Source organism: Xenopus tropicalis, chromosome 2 (assembly GCF_000004195.4).
Source record: "Xenopus tropicalis strain Nigerian chromosome 2, UCB_Xtro_10.0, whole genome shotgun sequence".
Taxonomy (NCBI): Eukaryota; Metazoa; Chordata; class Amphibia; order Anura; family Pipidae; genus Xenopus; species Xenopus tropicalis.
The window spans coordinates 174,447,735-174,467,636 of record NC_030678.2 but is presented as its reverse complement, the minus strand read 5'-3'; the positions used below and the strand labels follow the sequence as shown (position 1 = coordinate 174,467,636).

Here is a 19,902-nt window from a genome sequence, read left to right as displayed (position 1 = left end):
TTGGGGGCGGCATGCCGCCCCGCCGCACCGCAATCTAAAGGTTTTTCACCCATACGGAGCAGTGGGGACCTCTCCCCCACTGCTCCGTATGCGAATGTTTACATGCAGTGTCGATCGCGCATGCGCGCGGGTGTACGTCCGCGCATGCGCGGGTGTGCCGATCGTGCATTTGCGCATGCGCGGGGGTGCCGATCGTGTGTTTGCGCATGCGCGGAGCAAGATGGACAGGGGCGGCCTTGGGGCGGCGGGATTACAAATCCGGCCCTGCACGCCCCATCTGCCACACCCACTTTACATGCCCCAGATGTGCCAGTATAATCGCTAAATAAAAAGAATAAAGGCAATTTTAACTTCAAACATGCCAGTATGACTACATTAAATTGATAAAGGGCATATTAACCCCAGACATGCCAAAAGTTCTGTGCATTTTCCTAAGTTATAAACAGGGCCAATTCCAGTGGTACATAAATCTATGTTATTTCCTTCCATTCTTAATCAGTTGAAAGCAAAACAATATTAATGTACAACTAGAATTTCTATCCATATTAACAAGGCCTAAGGTTCCCAGACTTATAACGGCCCCTTTTAAATGTCTGCTAGATTTTGTGAACGGATCAGCGATACCTCTGTCTATTCCTCTGCATGCTGTGCTCTGCCAGAGATTCCCAGGAGTGAGAGATATATGTTAGGGGTGTTAGTTCAACCCCCCCCCAGCCCAATAAATAGTGACTGTCTGTGGCACCTTACAGCCCCCCTGGCATTCCCAGTACCCAGAGGCACAAACAGCCCCCCCAGCCCAATAAATAGTGACTGTCTGTGGCACCTTACAGCCCCCCTGGCATTCCCAGTACCCAGAGGCACAAACAGCCCCCCCCCAGCCCAATAAATAGTGACTGTCTGTGGCACCTTACAGCCCCCCCCGGCATTCCCAGTACCCAGAGGCACAAACAGCCCCCCCAGCCCAATAAATAGTGACTGTCTGTGGCACCTTACAGCCCCCCTGGCATTCCCAGTACCCAGAGGCACAAACGCCCCCCCCCAGCCCAATAAATAGTGACTGTCTGTGGCACCTTACAGCCCCCCTGGCATTTTCCAGGATTTACAGATTGCCAGTCGGGGCATAGACACACCCATCTTCACCTTTTAGCCCAAACAATGCCTCTCAGTGGGGCAATTGAAGCTGCTGCCAGTCTGACACTATTATACCCAGGGGCCCCATACTCGGCACAGGGCCCTTACTGGGGGCAGGACAGGGAGTCGGCCCACAGTCCATGTTGCTGCTGTTGCATCGCACTCAGCAAGTTGGCGCCGAGGCCGTGGCCAATGGGAATGTTGTTCCTGGGCATATTTAGTGCCCCAGCCGTTCCCGTATGAATCAAACCTCCCAACATGTAAAAAGTAGAAAGAGGGACAAAAACATCTGCCGCCTGTAACGCTGCAAAAAATGTCCAGGCCCCGCCCACTCTATGGCCACGCCCCAAAGAAAAAGCCCATTTTACAAAACTACAGCTGAAAAGCACAAGATGCACAGAGGGCGCCAGAGGGCAGAGGCCCCAGTCAGTTTGTGGCACATTGTGGCTTCATATTGTGGCTTTCATTACGCACTGTGGCAGCTCCGTATCAGGGCTCAGTGGGGCACGGGGCATTTCTGAACAATTCCAAACTCAGAGACCCCCCAGCGCTGAATCAACTCACAGTGTTTTCTATATTTAAATAAAAATGACCCCTTTATAGACCTTTCCATTCTGTAAACTGTCTCTGCTGAAATCAATTGCACTTATTTAATTACATTTGGTCACTCAGCACTTCCGCTGCCCCTACTGCTTTTCCCTATAAACCCCCCCATCTACTCCCCTTCGTTTCCCCTATGTTTGCTGAAATGTATTGCATTTCTTTCCTTCCACTCTCATAGCACTTGAGCAGTTCTAGGCCCCTGCAAATAGGGTTTTTCTCTCTATACTCGCCCCCCACCCCCGACATTTTAGCCACTGCCCCGCCCTTTGAGTTGTATTTCTGCCTAACCACCCCACCCACTTGTGGGGCCTGGCGCGAGGGAGGAGCTAGTGCGGCGCGCAGAAGAGCGCACTAAGAGCCGCAGGTACCTGAGGGGTCCGGGGGGGGCGGGGGCAGCAGGAGCGGGAATGGGGTAGCTAGAGGGGGCTCTGGGGGGGCTAGAGTATAAGCCGAGGGGGAGTTTTTGAGGAGATTTGGTGAAAAAGTGTTGTTATACTGGAGTATATCCGGGAGTAAAATGCTATTGCTATTTGTGAGATGGGATTCAGCCTTACAGACTCACACACACAGGGATGTTTGTTATTTGTTGTTTTATTCATTTTGTTGTTTTATTGGGGCCTGTCAGCCCCCCCTGAGCCTCCCACTCCCACCCACTGCCCCCGCTGAGCCTCCCACTGCCCCCGCTGAGCCTCCCACTCCCACCCACTGCCCCCGCTGAGCCTCCCGCACCCACCCACTGCCCCCGCTGAGCCTCCCGCACCCACCAACTGCCCCCGCTGAGCCTCCAACACCCACCCACTGCCCCCACTGAGCCTCCCGCACCCACCCACTGCCCCCGCTGAGCCTCCCGCACCCACCAACTGCCCCCGCTGAGCCTCCCTCACCCACCCACTGCCCCCGCTGAGCCTCCCGCACCCACCCACTGCCCCCACTGAGCCTCCCGCACCCACCCACTGCCCCCACTGAGCCTCCCGCACTCACCCACTGCCCCCACTGAGCCTCCCGCACCCACCCACTGCCCCCGCTGAGCAGCCTAAAAAGAAATCAAAAAAAGAAATTTGTGTTATAAAAAACTAAAAAATGTTGTTATTTCGTTGTTTTTTGTTCTTTTGTTGTTTTTCTTGATTTTTTTGTTTTGTTGGGGCCTGTCAGCGGGGCCCCCTGCTGCACCACCCACACCAACCCACTGCAGCAGGGACTCCGCTGAGCCTCTGAATAAAATGTTTTTTGTTGTTTTTTTGTTTTTGTTTTTTTATTTCCTAACCTAATTGACCTATTTACCTTAGAATCCTAATAACTTGTCCCCGTTGGGAGAAAAGTCATGGATTCATGCTTTACAAGCTAAAAAAGAAAAGAAAAAATGAAATTAGTGTTATAAAAAATGAAAAAATGGTTTGTTTTGTTTTTTTTGTTGGGGCCTGTCAGCGGGGCCCCCTGCTGCACCACCCACAACCAACCCACTTGCAGCAGGGACTCCGCTGAGCCTCTGAAAAAAGTTTTCTTTTATTTTTTTGTTTAATTTTTTTCTTTTGTTTTTTGTTTCTTTTTATTTCCTGAACTAACCTTTTTTTTTTTAAATTCCTAATCTAATTGACCTATTTACCTTAGAATCCTAATAACTTGTCCCCGTTGGGAGAAAAGTTATGGATTCATGCTTTACAAGCTAAAAAAGAAAAGAAAAAATGAAATTAGTGTTATAAAAAATGAAAAAATGGTTTGTTTTTTTTGTTGGGGCCTGTCAGCGGGGCCCCCTGCTGCACCACCCACAACCAACCCACTTGCAGCAGGGGACTCCGCTGAGCCTCTGAAAATTTTTTTTTTTTTTTTTGGTGTTTTTTTTTTGGTGTTTTTTTTTTTTTTGGTGTTTTTTTTTTTTTTTTTTTTTTAACCTAACCTAATTACTTACCTAACTACTTACCTACGAATCCTAATAACTAGTCCCCGTTGGGAGAAAAGTTATGGATTCGTCCTTTGCCACCTAAAAAAGAAAACAAGAAGGACATTATTAGTGTTGGAAACCTTGGAATAGATGTGTAACATACAGACTAACGCACGCAAAGGACAATGATACAAATGATTTTATCATAATCGGCCCGTGTATGGGCACTGCCGGCGGGCCTGCCCCACCCATATCTGGCCTGAAATCGGGCAAATCTCGATTGGGCAGGTTTAAAAATTCAGTTGGATCAGAGACTGCATCGGCTCGTTGATGGGGCCCCCGGACCGACTGCGCCTAAACCCGTTGTTATAATTCCATCGTTTGGTCCCAGGGCCAAACGATTGAATTAGCCTGGATTCTCCCAATATCGCCCACCCGTAGGTGGGGGGTATCGGGAGAAGATCCGGTTGCTTGGCAACATGGCCACGCCTTATTATCTATTACTGATGATAAACTAATAATAAGCCCATCAGTAACTACCGATGCAATGCCTGCAACCCCCCCTGAGCCGCTAAGTACCCTATACACACAGACCCTGATCCAGCAGCCCATTTACTCACAAATAGTTATATCTGGTGTTTTCTACTTACGTAAACGACCGTCTCCATATGGGCAAACTTTCCAGGCTAAAAAGGAAAAAAAAACCGTCAGTTTTTTATACAAATGAACCAAACCATCAAGTACGAAGGGAACAAAGAAAGGGACTAATGCCGCACAGTATGTATTGAAGAGTAACCGTTCCTTCCATGGGCCAGGGAGGCTTCTGGGAGTTTATATTAGGGATGCCCCGGGTCCTTTATAAAAGTTTCGGCCGAATACCGAACCTGAATCCCAATTTCCATATGCAATTAAGGTAACGGAAGGGCTCATTCCGGCTCATATACACATTAATATTGTAGGAGTAGGAAAGAATAAAAACGGATAGAAGCTGAGAGTGCAGAGACGGGTGTAAATCTGTATCTTACCTTCTTCTTCTTGTACCTGAACGGTGCGCAGACACCTCTCACACAGTCCAGGATACAATCACAGAATCTGGGCGCCATTGTGGTAGATGGTCGTTACTGTCGTTATATGGAAGGAAACAAAAACACAGCAATTAGTAAGTAAAAACACAGCAATTAGTAAGTAAAAACATAGCAATTAGTAAGTAAAAACATAGCAAATAATGTGTGTGAAGGAAACCCATGCAGCCAATATTGGGGGTCAGTGTATGGGGCATTAGGGTACCCATATATTTATACATTCATATTCCTGTTATTGGGGGTCAGTGTATGGGGCATTAGGGTACCCATATATTTATACATTCATATTCCTGTTATTGGGGGTCAATGTATGGGGCATTAGGGTACCCATATATTTATACATTCATATTCCTGTTATTGGGGGTCAGTGTATGGGGCATTAGGGTACCCATATATTTATACATTCATATTCCTGTTTGTTTAATGGAAATAAATGCTGGGATATGGGGCAATGTAGAGCGCAACGTTTAACAACTGAAATGAAATCTAATTGGTAGGAGCAAAAAACTTTTCTTAGGAGATTTTGGTGCGAGTGCAAATTAGAATTGTAACAGGGAGGAGCCCGTAGCAGGGACAACTTACCGTTTCTGCTCTAAAAAGCAATCTGAAGTGTTTCCCCAAGTTGTAACAGTTACGCACACACAGCTGGTATTGTGACATCAGTGTTGCCATGGGAACCCATTGTGACATCAGCTGCAGGCTTCCACATGGGTGGTCTAAAGACATCAATGTTGCCATGGGAACCCACTGTGCCATCAGCTGTGAATCAACAGTGAATTGAATGGTGAAACACCCTTTAGGTGCCAGTGTATGATGATTGGTCAGGGCCCACCTTAGCGCCAAACAAGGGTTTAGACGTTTTAACACATTGTTATGATTTCCTGTAGATCTATAATAACAAATGTATTTCCCCCCTAATCTCGCCTTAAATGACCGTCAGACTTAATATCCCCATACACCTTCAGATCCGCTCGCTTGGCGATGTCACCAAGCGAGTTTATCTTCTCCCAATATCCCCCACCTACGGGGGCCCTGGGGCCAAATGATTGAATTATAACGACGGGTATAGGCAAAGCCGGTCTAGATTTTTAAACCTGCCCGATTTCAGGCCAGATATGGGTGGGGCAGGCCCGCCGGCAGTGCCCATACACGGGCCGATTAGCTGGCGAATCTAAGGGACCCATATCGGCAGCTAGAATCGGCCCGTGTATGGGGACCTTTAGTTTCCATGACTACCAAGAGAACAAATAGACATTCCCTGCAAAGCTAACCCTAACTGGCCCCCAGGCTGATGCAAATGGAATGAAATTGGCTTTAGCTCCCCTTTAAAAGAGACCCAACCCCCCCACACATTCCCCCCCCCCCCCCCCCCCCGCATGGGTACAGGGCCACATCTTTCCATTTGCTATTTTTTTGTTTAATTATTTGCCCACCTCTTTTGCATCTTTCCAACTTTCGAATGGGGGTCACTGACCCTGACAGCAAAAACGATTGCTCCGTGAGGCTCCAACTTTCTTGTTACTTTTTATTACTTTCTTTTTATCTTCCAGTCTCACATTCACACCGCTGCCTGGTTGCTAGGGTAAATTGGGCCCTAAAACCCAGAGAGCTGCTGAAATTCCGAAACAAAAGGCAAAATCAGTAAACAAAACACAGAATATAAAAAACAAAGACCAACTGCAATTTATCTGGGAATGTCACAAACACCAATGGGCCAAGTCCCCCCTGTATATACCAGCAGGCCCTGCTATTACTGGCAGTAACTGTCTCGCCATGGAACCCCATTACACCTGCTGCCATTCTCACAGTATTAACGCTGGGGCCCCCAAACCCTTCACGGTTGGTCATTGGGGGGCTGCAGTTATAGGTTTGAAAAAGTGGGCGGAGCCACCAACAGTCAATCAGATAAACCCCATTAAATTTCATTGGTTTAAATTTAAAATGATGCCATTCTCATACTATTTACACCAAGGCCCCCAAACTTTTCACAGTTGTTTCCTGGGTGATTTTGACTTAGGGTTAGAAAACTGGCCCCACCCAGGGCTGTACTGGCCCAAATATCCCCCCCAGCCCAATAAATAGTGACTGTCTGTGGCACCTTACAGCCCCCCCCCGGCATTCCCAGTACCCAGAGGCACAAACAGCCCCCCAGCCCAATAAATAGTTTCATAGTTACATAGGGTTGAAAAAAGACCAGTGTCCATCAAGTTCAACCCATCCAAGTAAACCCAGCACACCTAACCCACACCTACCAATCTATACACTCACATACATAAACTATAAATACAACCACTAGTACTAACTGTAGATATTAGTATCACAATAGCCTTGGATATTCTGATTGATCAAGAACTCATCCAGGCCCCTCTTATAGGCATTAACAGAATCTGCCATTACCCCATCACTAGGAAGGGCATTCCCCAACCCCCTCACTGCCCTCACCGCGAGGAACCCCCTACGCTGCTTCAAATGGAAGCTCTGTTCCTCTAATCTATAGGGGGGGCCTCTGGTGCGCTGATTGTTTTTATGGGAAAAAAGAACATCCCCCAACTGCCTATAATCCCCTCTAATGTACTTGTACAGAGTAATCATGTCCCCTCGCAAGCGCCTCTTTTCCAGAGAAAACAACCCCAACCTCGACAGTCTAACCTCATAGTTTAACCCTTCCATCCCCTTTACCAGTTTAGTTGCACGTCTCTGCACTCTCTCCAGCTCATTAATATCCTTCTTAAGGACTGGAGCCCAAAACTACCCCCCATACTCACTGTTACTGCCCCCCATACTCACTGTTACTGCCCCCCATACTCACTGTAACTGCCCCCCATACTCACTGTTACTGCCCCCATACTCACTGTAACTGCCCCCCATACTCACTGTAACTGCCCCCCATACTCAAGGTGAGGCCTTACCAGGGACCTATAAAGGGGCAAAATTATGTTCTCATCCCTTGAGTCAATGCCCTTTTTTATACAAGACAGCACTTTATTTGCTTTAGTAGCCACAGAATGACACTGCCTGGAATTAGACAACTTGTTATCAACAAAAACCCCTAGATCCTTCTCCATTAAGGAAACCCCCAACACACTCCCATTCAGTAGATAGTTTGCGTTTATATTATTTCTACCAAAGGGCATAACTTTGCACTTATCAACATTGAACCTCATTTCCCAGTTTGCTGCCCAGTTTTCCAATTTTGTCAAATCGCTCTGCAAAGCGGCACATCCTGCATGGAACTTATAGTTTTGCCCAATTTATAGAAATAGAAACAGTACTGTCTATGCCCCCCCCAGGGCATTAATAAACAAGTTAAAAAGCAAAGGACCAAGGACTGACCCCTGCGGTACCCACTAACCAAAGTGACTGTCTGTGGCACCTTACAGCCCCCCTGGCATTCCCAGTACCCAGAGGCACAAACAGCCCCCCCCCCAGCCCAATAAATAGTGACTGTCTGTGGCACCTTACAGCCCCCCTGGCATTCCCAGTACCCAGAGGCACAAACAGCCCCCCCCAGCCCAATAAATAGTGACTGTCTGTGGCACCTTACAGCCCCCCTGGCATTCCCAGTACCCAGAGGCACAATCAACCCCCCCAGCCCAATAAATAGTGACTGTCTGTGGCACCTTACAGCCCCCTGGCATTCCCAGTACCCAGAGGCACAAACAGCCCCCCCAGCCCAATAAATAGTGACTGCCTGTGGCACCTTACAGCCCCCCTGGCATTCCCAGTACCCAGAGGCACAAACAGCCCCCCCAGCCCAATAAATAGTGACTGTCTGTGGCACCTTACAGCCCCCCTGGCATTTGACAGAACCCACAGATCGCCAGTCAGGACCTGCTTAGGTGCCAGTGAGATTCTCTCAGAAAGACTAAACATAAATCCCAGGCTGCCCCACAACACACTCTTGCTACTGTGTGCTGAGGCTAGTGCAGCTGCACGCTCTGACAGATCCTTCCGCCTGATGCTCAGGCTGCACCCTGATTGGCTCCCACTCAATACACAGAGGGCAACTGAGGTATCAAGTTCCGTTTGAGTCAGAGCAGTCAGTGATTCATAGGGAGATAGTTATTGTGGTACAATGTAAGAATGGCTGCTGCCGCCACAATGCTCTCCATACAGGGGGACTGGGACCAGGTCCTGAGGTGAGACACAGAGTCTGGGGGGCTTTGCAGACACTTGCATGTGGGGAGTTGCTAAGCTACAGGTCTGAATGTACTATTAACCCTTTGCTTCAGCAATGCACATTCACTAACATGTAAAGCAGCTGTCTAACCCATTGGTATTAATGCATTAACCCTTAGTGCAGCGCTCCCCAGAATGAGGATGCACCCCCCCCTAAGGCAGCCAGATACTATGGATAAAGGCCAAGCACAACTATCAGTGAGGATGCTGTGAGGGAGAGAATGCTTCTGTATAATGCTTCTTACTTCTGTATTATACAGGTATGGGACCCATTATCCAGAATGCTCGGGACCTGGAGTTTTCCGGATAAGGGATCTTTCTGTAATTCGTATCTCCTACCTTAAGTCTGCTAATAAAATTATTTAAACAGTAATTAAACCCAGTAGGTTTGTTTTGGCTCCAATAAGGGGTAATTATATCTTAGTTGGGATCAAGTACAGGTACTGTTTTATTATTACAGAGAAAAGGGAATCATTTAACCATTAAATAAACCCAATGGGGCTGTTCTGCCCCAATAAGGGGTAATTATATCTTAGTTGGGATCAAGTACAGGTACTGTTTTATTATTACAGAGAAAAGGGAATCATTTAACCATTAAATAAACCCAATAGGGCTGTTCTGCCCCAATAAGGGGTAATTATATCTTAGTTGGGATCAAGTACAGGTACTGTTTTATTATTACAGAGAAAAGGGAATCATTTAACCATGAAATAAACCCAATAGGACTGTTCCGCCCCCAATAAGGGGTAATTATATCTTAGTTGGGATCAAGTACAGGTACTGTTTTATTATTACAGAGAAAAGGGAATCATTTAACCATTAAATAAACCCAATAGGACTGTTCTGCCCCAATAAGGGGTAATTATATCTTAGTTGGGATCAAGTACAGGTACTGTTTTATTATTACAGAGAAAAGGGAATCATTTAACCATTAAATAAACCCAATAGGGCTGTTCTGCCCCAATAAGGGGTAATTATATCTTAGTTGAGATCAAGTACAGGTACTGTTTTATTATTACAGAGAAAAGGGAATCATTTAACCATTAAATAAACCCAATAGGACTGTTCTGCCCCAATAAGGGGTAATTATATCTTAGTTGAGATCAAGTACAGGTACTGTTTTATTATTACAGAGAAAAGGGAATCATTTAACCATTAAATAAACCCAAGTAAGTAAGAGGTATTTAACCCTTGGAGCCTATCACTAAACTGACCAAGAGGGTAGAGTATTAACCCTTTTTAGTAGTAAGAAAAGGCTAAATCACCGGGGTGTGCCAAACACAGACCCTGGGCAATGGTTGGCACACCTGTCTTCCTTCAAAAGTAGGGTTGCCTCCTCACCCCTTTAATACCGGCCCCATCCTGGCATGGCTAATTAGCAATTCATTTAGAAGCAGGCTGCATGGCTGCACATACATCTTTTTAGTCTGCAGCATGCCTTTGAATTCCTTGCTACTAGCCATGCAGAATGTGGATTTAATATGTGACCAGTTGTAAAGGGGTACCATTCTAGTGAGCGCTGCGCTGCCATCTTGTTTCTTGCCCCTGGGACTGTGCATATGAGCAGTAAAGCAATGTTCTGGGGTTTAGGGGCAGATTTATAAAAATGTGAGTTTGGAGCTTAATACATAAAAACTCACCCAAGTTCTATTCGTCCCTATGGGATTTTTATTAGAAGCGTATTAATGAAATGGTGAGTTCTATCTTTCACCCATTGATAAATACGCCTTTAAAAATTCAACAGGAATGAATAGAATGTGGGTGAGTTTTTATGTTTTAAGCTCCAAGAGCCCCTTTGAGTTCAGAGCCCCCGTTGCTGATAACAAGGTTACACATATACCAAATTATTTAGTTATTAGCTTCTAGCACCAAGGATATTTACAACAGCACGTAAGTGTTTATATTCTCAGCTTTCATATTCCCTGCACTGCTGGTTGTGACTCCTGAAACAGAACAAATGCAGCTTTTTAACTGACTTCTTACACATTGTTTCAAGAGTCAGAGCATGCAATGTAAGTACCAGTAGTGCAACACCTCAGGGGGCCTTCACTTACTGCTCTGCAGTTGCGCCCCACATAGTTGCACTCAGTGCTGCTCCGTCCATTCTGCCTCGTGCTCAGAATAGAGTCCGGCTGTGCCCAGAGTTGTACTGGGGTGCTGGGCCCCAAGTGCTCCACATACTGCTCTCCCCCCCCCCACACACAGTTCCAGACTACCAGATGGGGGGAGCACAGGCGTATGGGTGGCGAGGAGTGAGCTGTCGGGGGCTGCAGGTGGGGAGCAGGCTGGGCCGGTAGGGGCTGCAGGTGGGGAGCAGGCTGGGCCGGTAGGGGCTGCAGGTGGGGAGCAGGCTGGGCCAGTAGGGGCTGCAGGTGGGGAGCAGGCTGGGCCGGTGGGGGGCTGCAGGTGGGGAGCAGGCTGGGCCGGTGGGAGGCTGCAGGTGGGGAGCAGGCTGGGCCGGTGGGGGCTGCAGGGTAGGGTCAGACTGGGTCAGTGGGACACTGGGAAAAAACCCAATGGGCCTTTGCCATCGTGGGCCCCACTGGGCCAGACCCGATCCCAGCTGACCTCCCTCCCCAATCGCCTCTACTTATGCAACCTTGGAGGGAGGGACAGGGCCCTGGCGGGGTCATGTGCAGGGGCCCTTGGGGGGCCCACACACTCCCAGTCCAACCCTGAGGCAGGGCCCACTGCGTTTTTTCCTCCCGCCAGCCCCGTCCCACCTATTGACACAGGGGAACCCAAAGTTGCTGCCACCCCCAAACCAGTCAGTAGCCCCAGGGGTCACTGCAGCACAGTTGCACTAAAAGCATAGGGCACACACATCAGCTGCACGGTGGCGCCGGAAATGACACCAAATGGGCTTAGAATATGTTCAGTCGTTTATCAGTTGTGTGTGTGTAGCCTTGTGGCCCGTCGCTAACACACTTTTTTTTTTCTTTACAGGGAGGCTGAGGGGGAAGTCTGGGTATCGTGCAGGATTCCTGGTAGGTTTGGTTCTTTTAGCCGCTCATTGTGCCCGGTACAATGGGCCTGAACCCCTTGTCTGTAGATGGTTTTGGGGGGAGGTCGGGGCCAGGGTGGTTTGGGGGGAGGTCGGGGCCAGGGTGGTTTGGGGGGAGGTCGGGGCCAGGGTGGTTTGGGGGGAAGTGGCCGGGGGTTGTAATTTTAATTTTCCCCATTTCTCCCTGTTTTTCTGCCCTTCAGGAAAGCCCACGATACGCGGCAGCCTGACGTCAAAGGGAATAAGTTCTGATGAGGTTCCGGAAGTGACCGCCTCCGAGGAGTTTGTTGTGCAGGAAGTCACCAAGGTGCGGCCCATGTCTATGTCACAGGGCTCAGTGTGGCACAAGGTGGTTTCACCCAGATTAAAGGGCAAGTTCTGCATAAAACAAAAACACTGCATGTGAATTTCTTGGCCCAGTGTTTATAAATAACCCCCACGTGCCACAAGGGTACGTAGCGCTGTACAATCTTACAAAATAAAAAATTACACACAGGGAGGACAAGTGATATAATATATAAATACAATAAATATATATATATAAGTGCCATGTAGTATTAGACACAGTAGGAAGGAGGTCCCTGCCCCGTAGAGCTTACAATCTAAGCATTGTCCTTACTCCTTGACCTATTCTGCATCAGGACTGTAGTAACCTGCTAGTGTAGACATTTTGGTTAATGGCATTCCTGCTTTTTTGCCATTGCTTGATGATGATATTCCTGTTCCTGTTTGTGCTTCCTGTTAAGCTGAAAGCAAGCATGGAGCAGGCCAGATCTACCTGCCATGTTCTAGTAAATATACCAACAGTTCCAGTGTGTATCATGCTACTTCACCTGAACTAACACAGCAGAAGCATTAACTCACTGCTAGCCAGCAGTTTATTACAAGGACCACTCCGTGTGTATCACTATGCCAATCAGGGCCTTCCCTGTGGGTCCCCCTATTCTGCCAGTAGCAGAAACTTCCCCTTGGTTTGGCCACAGTGTCGTTGTGCTTGGAATTCTGGGAGGTGCAAAGAGGTCTCTGATCAGTGATTAGTGAATGTGGGGGGACAGCGTGAAAGACTGAGCCTTAACTCGGGGAGACCCACTACATACAGGTTTTGTTTACAGGTCAATTTGCTTTTAAAAATAAATGTCTCCATGCACAGGTATTGGTGTGATTGTATCATGAGAGACTGAATCACTGTCTCCCCTGTGTGTCTTACAGAATAGAATCACTGTTTCCTGCCCCGAGGAGAATATTTCCAGCACATTTCTGTCTCCTTATGCAAGTTTCTCCCACATCCATGAAAAAAACGTAAGTTTTACTTTCATTTTGTTTTACCTTTTTATATGTTTAGATGCCTTTTTAATAATTAGATGAATTATATCTTTCTGTACAGGCTATGAGCAAACTTAGGGGGCTGTTCCTGCTTAATTGTGCTTAGTACAAGGGAATACCTATGTGCCATAGTTTTATGGTATCTCTCTGTACAGGCTATGAGCAAACTTAGGGGGCTGTTCCTGCTGAATTGTGCTTAGTACAGGGGAATCCCTATGTGCCATAGTTTTATGGTATCTCTCTGTACAGGCTATGAGCAAACTTAGGGGGCTGTTCCTGCTGAATTGTGCTTAGTACAGGGGAATCCCTATGTGCCATAGTTTTATGGTATCTCTCTGTACAGGCTATGAGCAAACTTAGGGGGCTGTTCCTGCTGAATTGTGCTTAGTACAGGGGAATCCCTATGTGCCATAGTTTTATGGTATCTCTCTGTACAGGCTATGAGCAAACTTAGGGGGCTGTTCCTGCTGAATTGTGCTTAGTACAGGGGAATCCCTATGTGCCATAGTTTTATGGTATCTCTCTGTACAGGCTATGAGCAAACTTAGGGGGCTGCTCCCCGTTTTTGAATGCTTTCCTTGTTGCTCCTCACATCGTGTCTCCCTGCGTTCTCCTACAGGTCAGCTACTTGGACATCTCCAGCGGAGGGGACCTGGGAGTCTCCAGCAGCACAGATCAGACCTTTAAGGTGTGGGAGACCCATAATACAGAAGTAAAGGTAGGAAAGGGGAGCTTCCCCGAGGTTACCCCCTGCCATACCGAGCATGAATTCCAAATGCCCCTTTTCCATGTCAGTATGCAGGAGCAGAACTAGGGGTGAATAAGACTGGGGGGCACTTAGATCTGGGTGCCCACTGCACACTAAGAAGAATAAGAAATCCGTTCTCAAGCTTCAGCCTTGCACTCCATACTTTAATCAAAACAACTACAAGTAGCTGAATACTTCCCTGGTCTAAATCCCTGAATTCCCTGTCTCTCTGTAGCACCCCCAGAGAGAGGTGGCAGCCCCCCCATGAATAGATCACCCGTCCGGCTGCCTCCGGCCCATCATATTACAGCCATACACCGCCGATACCCTTATATACAGAGGCCATTGTTTGGTTATTGCAGAGCGTGCTGGAAGGTCACACAAGGGACGTCTTTTCCTGCAAGTTCTTCCCTTCGGGGCAGGAGGTGCTGAGCGGCGGGTTGGATTCGCTGGTGAAGGTCTGGTCCGTGAATGATGGAAGCTGCTTAGCGACGATGAAAGGACACAGAGGAAGTAACCACAACAATGTCATTAAAGGAGAAAGAAAGGCATTTGGGCATTTTACTGGCAATAGATTAGGCACATTAGTGCCACCTACAACCTTATACTTATTCTGCAGAAAGCTTTACATGCCTGAGTAACAGCCCTAGAAGCTCCCTCTGTTTGTTTAAGATAGCAGCTGCCATTTTAGCTTGGTCTCAGTAGCTTCTGTGCTGCAGCTCTGGCTACTTTTAGATCAGATTACACAGTTGGGAGGGGGAGTGATTTCTCATGGGAGGGGGAGTGAATTCTTATGGGAAGGGGAGCAGGAGAAGGGAGGGAGAGAGGAGCAAACTGAGCAGACTGGTAGAAGTATTTTTCTGAGAGCAGGAAGTCTGACACAGAAGAACATTTATACACAAAAGGAGAAAATAAATCCTGTTTTTCTTTTGATAGAGGACTCTGAGTGCTTATCGTTGTATTTACATAGACCTTTCTGCCTGCATCTGCTGAGCAATGCACAATAATGGAGAGCTCAAACCCTCTGGATAGGACACAAGTGGGGCTCATTTATCAACACTGGGCAAATTTGCCCATGGGCAGTTACCCATAGCAACCAATCAGATCGGCTTATTTTTATTTTTTTTTAAACCCGCTGCATGAAGAACAATGAATGCCACAAGGGCAAATGTGCCCAGTGTTGCTAAATGATCCCCACTGTGGTGCAATATGGAGCAGTAGTGGCATTTCTACCATATATTATATATATTTACCATTTACAATGAGTAAGTGGGAAGCCCATACAGTGATACAGTTACCCATGAAGCAATGTGTCCTACAGGTATCCTGGACATAGCTGTTGTGGCCGATGGACAGAATGTCATTTCCTCGGGGCAGGACGGCACGGCTCGGTTATGGGACTCTGCCCAAGGCGCCTGCATAGCTGTGGTCGATGACTCCTACTCTCCTATCAACGCCATCGCTGTGGCCGAGGTTGGAAACGCAGTCAATCTGGGCTCTCCCAAGGAAATTCCTAGTAAGTTCTGGTTTTTAAACAAATCAAGTTGCCCTTTAAGAGCTAGAGCTGCCACTGGGATCTTCCGGCTGAGGATCTCTAGCTCTGCCATAGGCAAGCATTGTCCAACAGCTTGTAACTTGTGAGTAGCAGCTGTTTGTATTTCCCAGGTAGCAGGGAAGTAGGAACAGAAGGCAAGCTGGTGGTACTGGCCCGAGAGGATAAGTCATTGGAGGGAGTGAGCCTGCACAGCCGCCAATCAGTGAGTAGAGACCTGCATGTAAATGCAGCAATCTCCTTACTATACATTGTTCCACCCACACTAAGGGTGAAGACACACCGGGCTACTAGTAGCAGCTACTTTCTCAGGGCTACTAAACTCTAGAATATGCCCTGCCATAGACAATACTGAGAACTGCCTCTGCTAAAACACACACAGTTATTAGTAAATGATCAGCATTGTTTTAGTAGCAGTGACAAGTAGCTGCTACTAATAGCTCTCTGTCTTCACCCTAAGGCGGTTATTGAGCAGCTAGGTAGGGGCATAATGTATAGTAAAGGGGCTGGTGGGGGGCAGACTATTGTACAACAAGGAGACAGGCAGACAGAGCATTTCCAGAAAATTTGGTGGGGGGGAGGGCAGAGGAATGTACAGTATAGAGTGTACAGTAAGGAGATTATTGGGGTGATTGAAATATTAAATAAACCCAATAGGGCTGTTCTGCCCCCAATAAGGGGTAATTATATCTTAGTTGGGATCAAGTACAGGTACTGTTTTATTATTACAGAGAAAAGGGAATCATTTAACCATTAAATAAACCCAATAGGGCTGTTCTGCCCCCAATAAGGGGTAATTATATCTTAGTTGGGATCAAGTACAGGTACTGTTTTATTATTACAGAGAAAAGGGAATCAATTAACCATTAAATAAACCCAATAGGGCTGTTCTGCCCCAATAAGGGGTAATTATATCTTAGTTGGGATCAAATACAGGTACTGTTTTATTATTACAAAGAAAAAGGAAATCATTTCTAAAAATCAGAATTATTTGCTTATAATGGAGTCTATGGGAGATGGCCTTTCCGTAATTCGGAACTTTCTGGATTTTGAAGATTCTGATGCTTTTAACTGCTGCACCTTTATCTCCAGTGTGGGGGTCCTGGCTGGGGGCCTCGATGGGAACATAATCCATGTAGATATCAGGAACCCAAAGTAAGTAGCCGCCTCGCTGGAACTGGGCTCATCATTAAAATAATAATATTATTATTATTATTATATAATATTTATTTCCATTTCAGAAGCGCAGTAGAAACCGTTTCCTGGTCAGAAACCCCCGTGTTGTCATTGGTGCCCTTCAGAGACACCTACGTTGCCAGTTATGGTAGGAGCTGTTATAGCGTGGGTTAAATAAAGGGGAAGTTCATCTTTGGGTTCACTTTTAATATGTTATAGAATGGCCAATGCTAAGCAACTCTTCAACTTTTTAATCTTTTATTGTTTTTCTTATTTATTTGCCTTCCTCTTTTTTTTCCAGCTTTCAAATGGGGGTCACTGACCCCGGCAGCCAAAACCTATTGCTCTGTGTGGCTCCAGTTTTATTGTTATTATTATTAATTTTTATTAGTTATCTTTCTATTAGGGATGCACCGAACCCACTTTTTTGGGTTTGGCCGAACCCACCCTGACGGATTCTGCCAAATCCGAATGCTAATTAGGATCGGGAAGGGTTAAAATTAGGGGGTTGTTCACCTTTGAGTTAACTTTTAGTATGATGTAGAGAGTAATATTCTGAGACAATCCGGGATTCGGTGCATCCCTACTTTCTATTCAGCCCCTCTGCTATTCATATATCAATCAAGTTCTCAAAACCACTCCCTGGTTGCTAAGGTAAATTAGACCCTAGCAACCAGACGACGGCTGAAATTCCAAACTGGAGAGCTGCGGAACAAAAAGTAAAATAATCCAAAAACTGCCAGTAATAAAAAACGAAGACCAATTACTCTCTACATCAGTGCTGTCCAACTTCTACGGTGCCGAGGGCCGAAATTTCTCTACCATACGTGGTGGAGGGCCGCTAATGGAAGCCAGTTTTGACCACTCCCCTTTCTGAAACCACACCCACTTCAAACCACACCTATTTTATCACAATGGTGGTAGCACAGCAAAATCCCAAATGCTTGGTCCTTACTGTGGGGATATCAACCATCATTCATATGTGAAAGAATTATGTCATATTAAGATATACCCTTAAATTCCATATGCCTCCTCCTTCCCTGTGGATAGCAGAGCAACCCCCAGTACATAATTACACACCTTAGGGACCATTTAATGGCTATTTCCAACTGCTAACAAACTCCCACAACAAACCCCTGCCAGGTTCACCTCCCACAAGCAGCATAGGGCATACAGAGTATGGCACACACAGGCAGCACTCTGCCTGTCCTATGCTGTCTGTGTGTGCGCCATACTCTGCCTGTCCTACCCTGCCTGTGTGTGCCATACTCTGCCTTCCCTATGCTGCCTCTGTGTGCCATACTCTGCCTGCCCTACCCTGCCTGTGTGTGCCATACTCTACCTGCCCTATGCTGGCTGTGTGTGCCATACTCTGCCTGCCCTACCCTGACTGTGTGTGCCATACTCTGCCTGCCCTACCCTTCCTGTGTGTGCCATACCCTCCCTGACCTATGCTGCCTATGTGTGCCATACTCTACCTGCCCTATGCTGGCTGTATGTGCCATACTCTGCCTACAGTACCTATGTCTGAGGTGTGAAGAAGTGAACAATGTGGATGATTACAGCCTGAGCCTGAGGTGTGAAGAAGTGAACAATGTGGTTGATTACAGCCTGAGCCTGAGGTGTGAAGAAGTGAACAATGGGAGTGATTACAGCCTGAGCCTGAGGTGTGAACACTGCAGGGGTAGAACAATGCAGAGATTAAAAGGTGTGAAAAACACAGGGGATTACATTTTTAAACAATACAGGGGGATTACAGCCTGAATCTGAGGTGAGAACCATGCAGGGGGGCAGGTATCAGTGATACTGATACAATTTAATGCTTACTCAAAGGTAAGCCATCAAAGCAGCCAGACAGGTGGGGGGCCACACAGAGGGGGGTCGCGGGCCGCATGCGGCCCGCGGGCCGCCAGTTGGACAGCACTGCTCTACATCATACTAAAAGTTAACTCAAAGGTTATCCAAAGGTTTATCCAAATCTTCTGAACTGTAATACTGGCCCCTACACTGAGTGATCGGGGGCCAATCACAATCTAGCATATAGAATATAGCTACTTCTACTTGCTGTGACTACTATAAAATACAATTGTACATAGCAGCAATATGTATTGGAGCTGGAGTTCCCCTTTGCCCCAGCCTGGCACTGCGGTTATTATGGTTATTGGTTAATATTTCACCTATGCAAGAAGCACCTTTGTGATTGGTGCAGCAGCCTTTTGGATCAGTACATAGGCACTGCGTGTAGCCATGATGTGGAAGCTATTTGATGTATATATATAATATTCCCATTAGGTAATGGAACCTGCTATATCCCCTTGAAGGGTTCTGAACAAGTTCTGCAACTCACTGGGCCTAATAGACAACCCGTGTTCCAGGTAATATAACGATGTAAAGTTGTTTCAAGGGAATGCTGGGAAATTATTCTACTATTTGAAGGATCTAGAGATCGTAGAGCTTAGATTGTAAGCTCTACGGGGCAGGGACCCCCTTCCTACTGTGTCTCATACCACATGGCACTTGTATTTATTTATTATAACACTTCTCCTCCCTGTGTGTAATTGTGTATTCTGTAAGACTGTACAGCGCTGCGTACCCTTGTGGCACTTTATAAATAAAGTTATACATACATACATACATAAAGGGTCTGTGTGAAGCTTCCCACCTGTTTCTGACTACAACTCCCAGAAGCCCCTGTAATGACATGACAATACCGTCCATTGACTTGAATGACCACCGGCCGCCATTGCTGGACTTTGAATGATATCATGTAATTAAGGCCACTCATCCTCATCTTCCCGTCACTTTTTCCCTTTCCCAGGTGGCGGCATGGAAGAAGCTTGTGTACACGTGCTGCAGGGACGGATTCATCTGCAAATATGAAATCCCAGATCTGGGATAGATTTGTGCAGAACTTACACCTTCTGTATTACTAACCTGCCCCCATGTTTCCTCCGACCAAAGGGCAAGTCTTCCCTTGTAGTTGGGAAATGCCATTTTGTATTTATAGGGTGAGTGTAACAGCCAGGTAGTTTCTATCATATAGTGAGATGCATATATGTGTTTGGTATATTGTGAGCACAGACATTACTTCCCTGCGTATTTGTACTAAACATATGAGAGGGAGCTGCCATATTGTTTCCCTTACCTGTACATATATAAAGGTGTTTATATACATAGAACATTCCTTTCCAGTATATTATTATTTATACATAAACTGAGGGGTTC

General features: G+C 46.7%; 1 protein-coding gene and 1 long non-coding RNA gene across 4 annotated transcripts; one reads left to right on the top strand and one right to left on the bottom strand.

The window, feature by feature from the left end:
- Nucleotides 1-3,620: 3,620 nt before the first annotated feature.
- On the bottom strand, nt 3,621-6,170 carry LOC105946617. 2 transcript variants are annotated; one of them, XR_004221099.1, is made up of 5 exons: nt 6,129-6,170; nt 5,278-5,454; nt 4,639-4,734; nt 4,264-4,299; nt 3,621-3,712 (listed from the first exon to the last, which is right to left on the bottom strand). It is a non-coding gene; the product is annotated as an uncharacterized LOC105946617 (long non-coding RNA). The 2 variants fall into 2 exon arrangements; XR_004221100.1 differs by lacking the exon at nt 5,278-5,454.
- Nucleotides 6,171-8,696: 2,526 nt separating this feature from the next.
- Nucleotides 8,697-19,061, top strand: LOC116408632 (proteasomal ATPase-associated factor 1-like). Of its 2 annotated transcripts, XM_031896320.1 has the most exons (11): nt 8,697-8,834; nt 11,821-11,861; nt 12,082-12,185; nt 13,088-13,177; nt 13,821-13,919; nt 14,312-14,462; nt 15,271-15,465; nt 15,615-15,710; nt 16,518-16,656; nt 16,743-16,825; nt 18,970-19,061. In XM_031896320.1, exons 1-11 carry the CDS (start codon nt 8,779-8,781, stop codon nt 19,059-19,061), a joined length of 1,146 nt encoding a protein of 381 aa, XP_031752180.1. In that variant the 5' UTR covers nt 8,697-8,778. The 2 variants fall into 2 exon arrangements, with proteins under 2 accessions (XP_031752180.1, XP_031752179.1); XM_031896319.1 differs by lacking the exons at nt 16,518-16,656; nt 16,743-16,825; nt 18,970-19,061 and having other exon boundaries at nt 15,271-15,469; nt 15,619-15,840.
- Nucleotides 19,062-19,902: the final 841 nt, after the last annotated feature.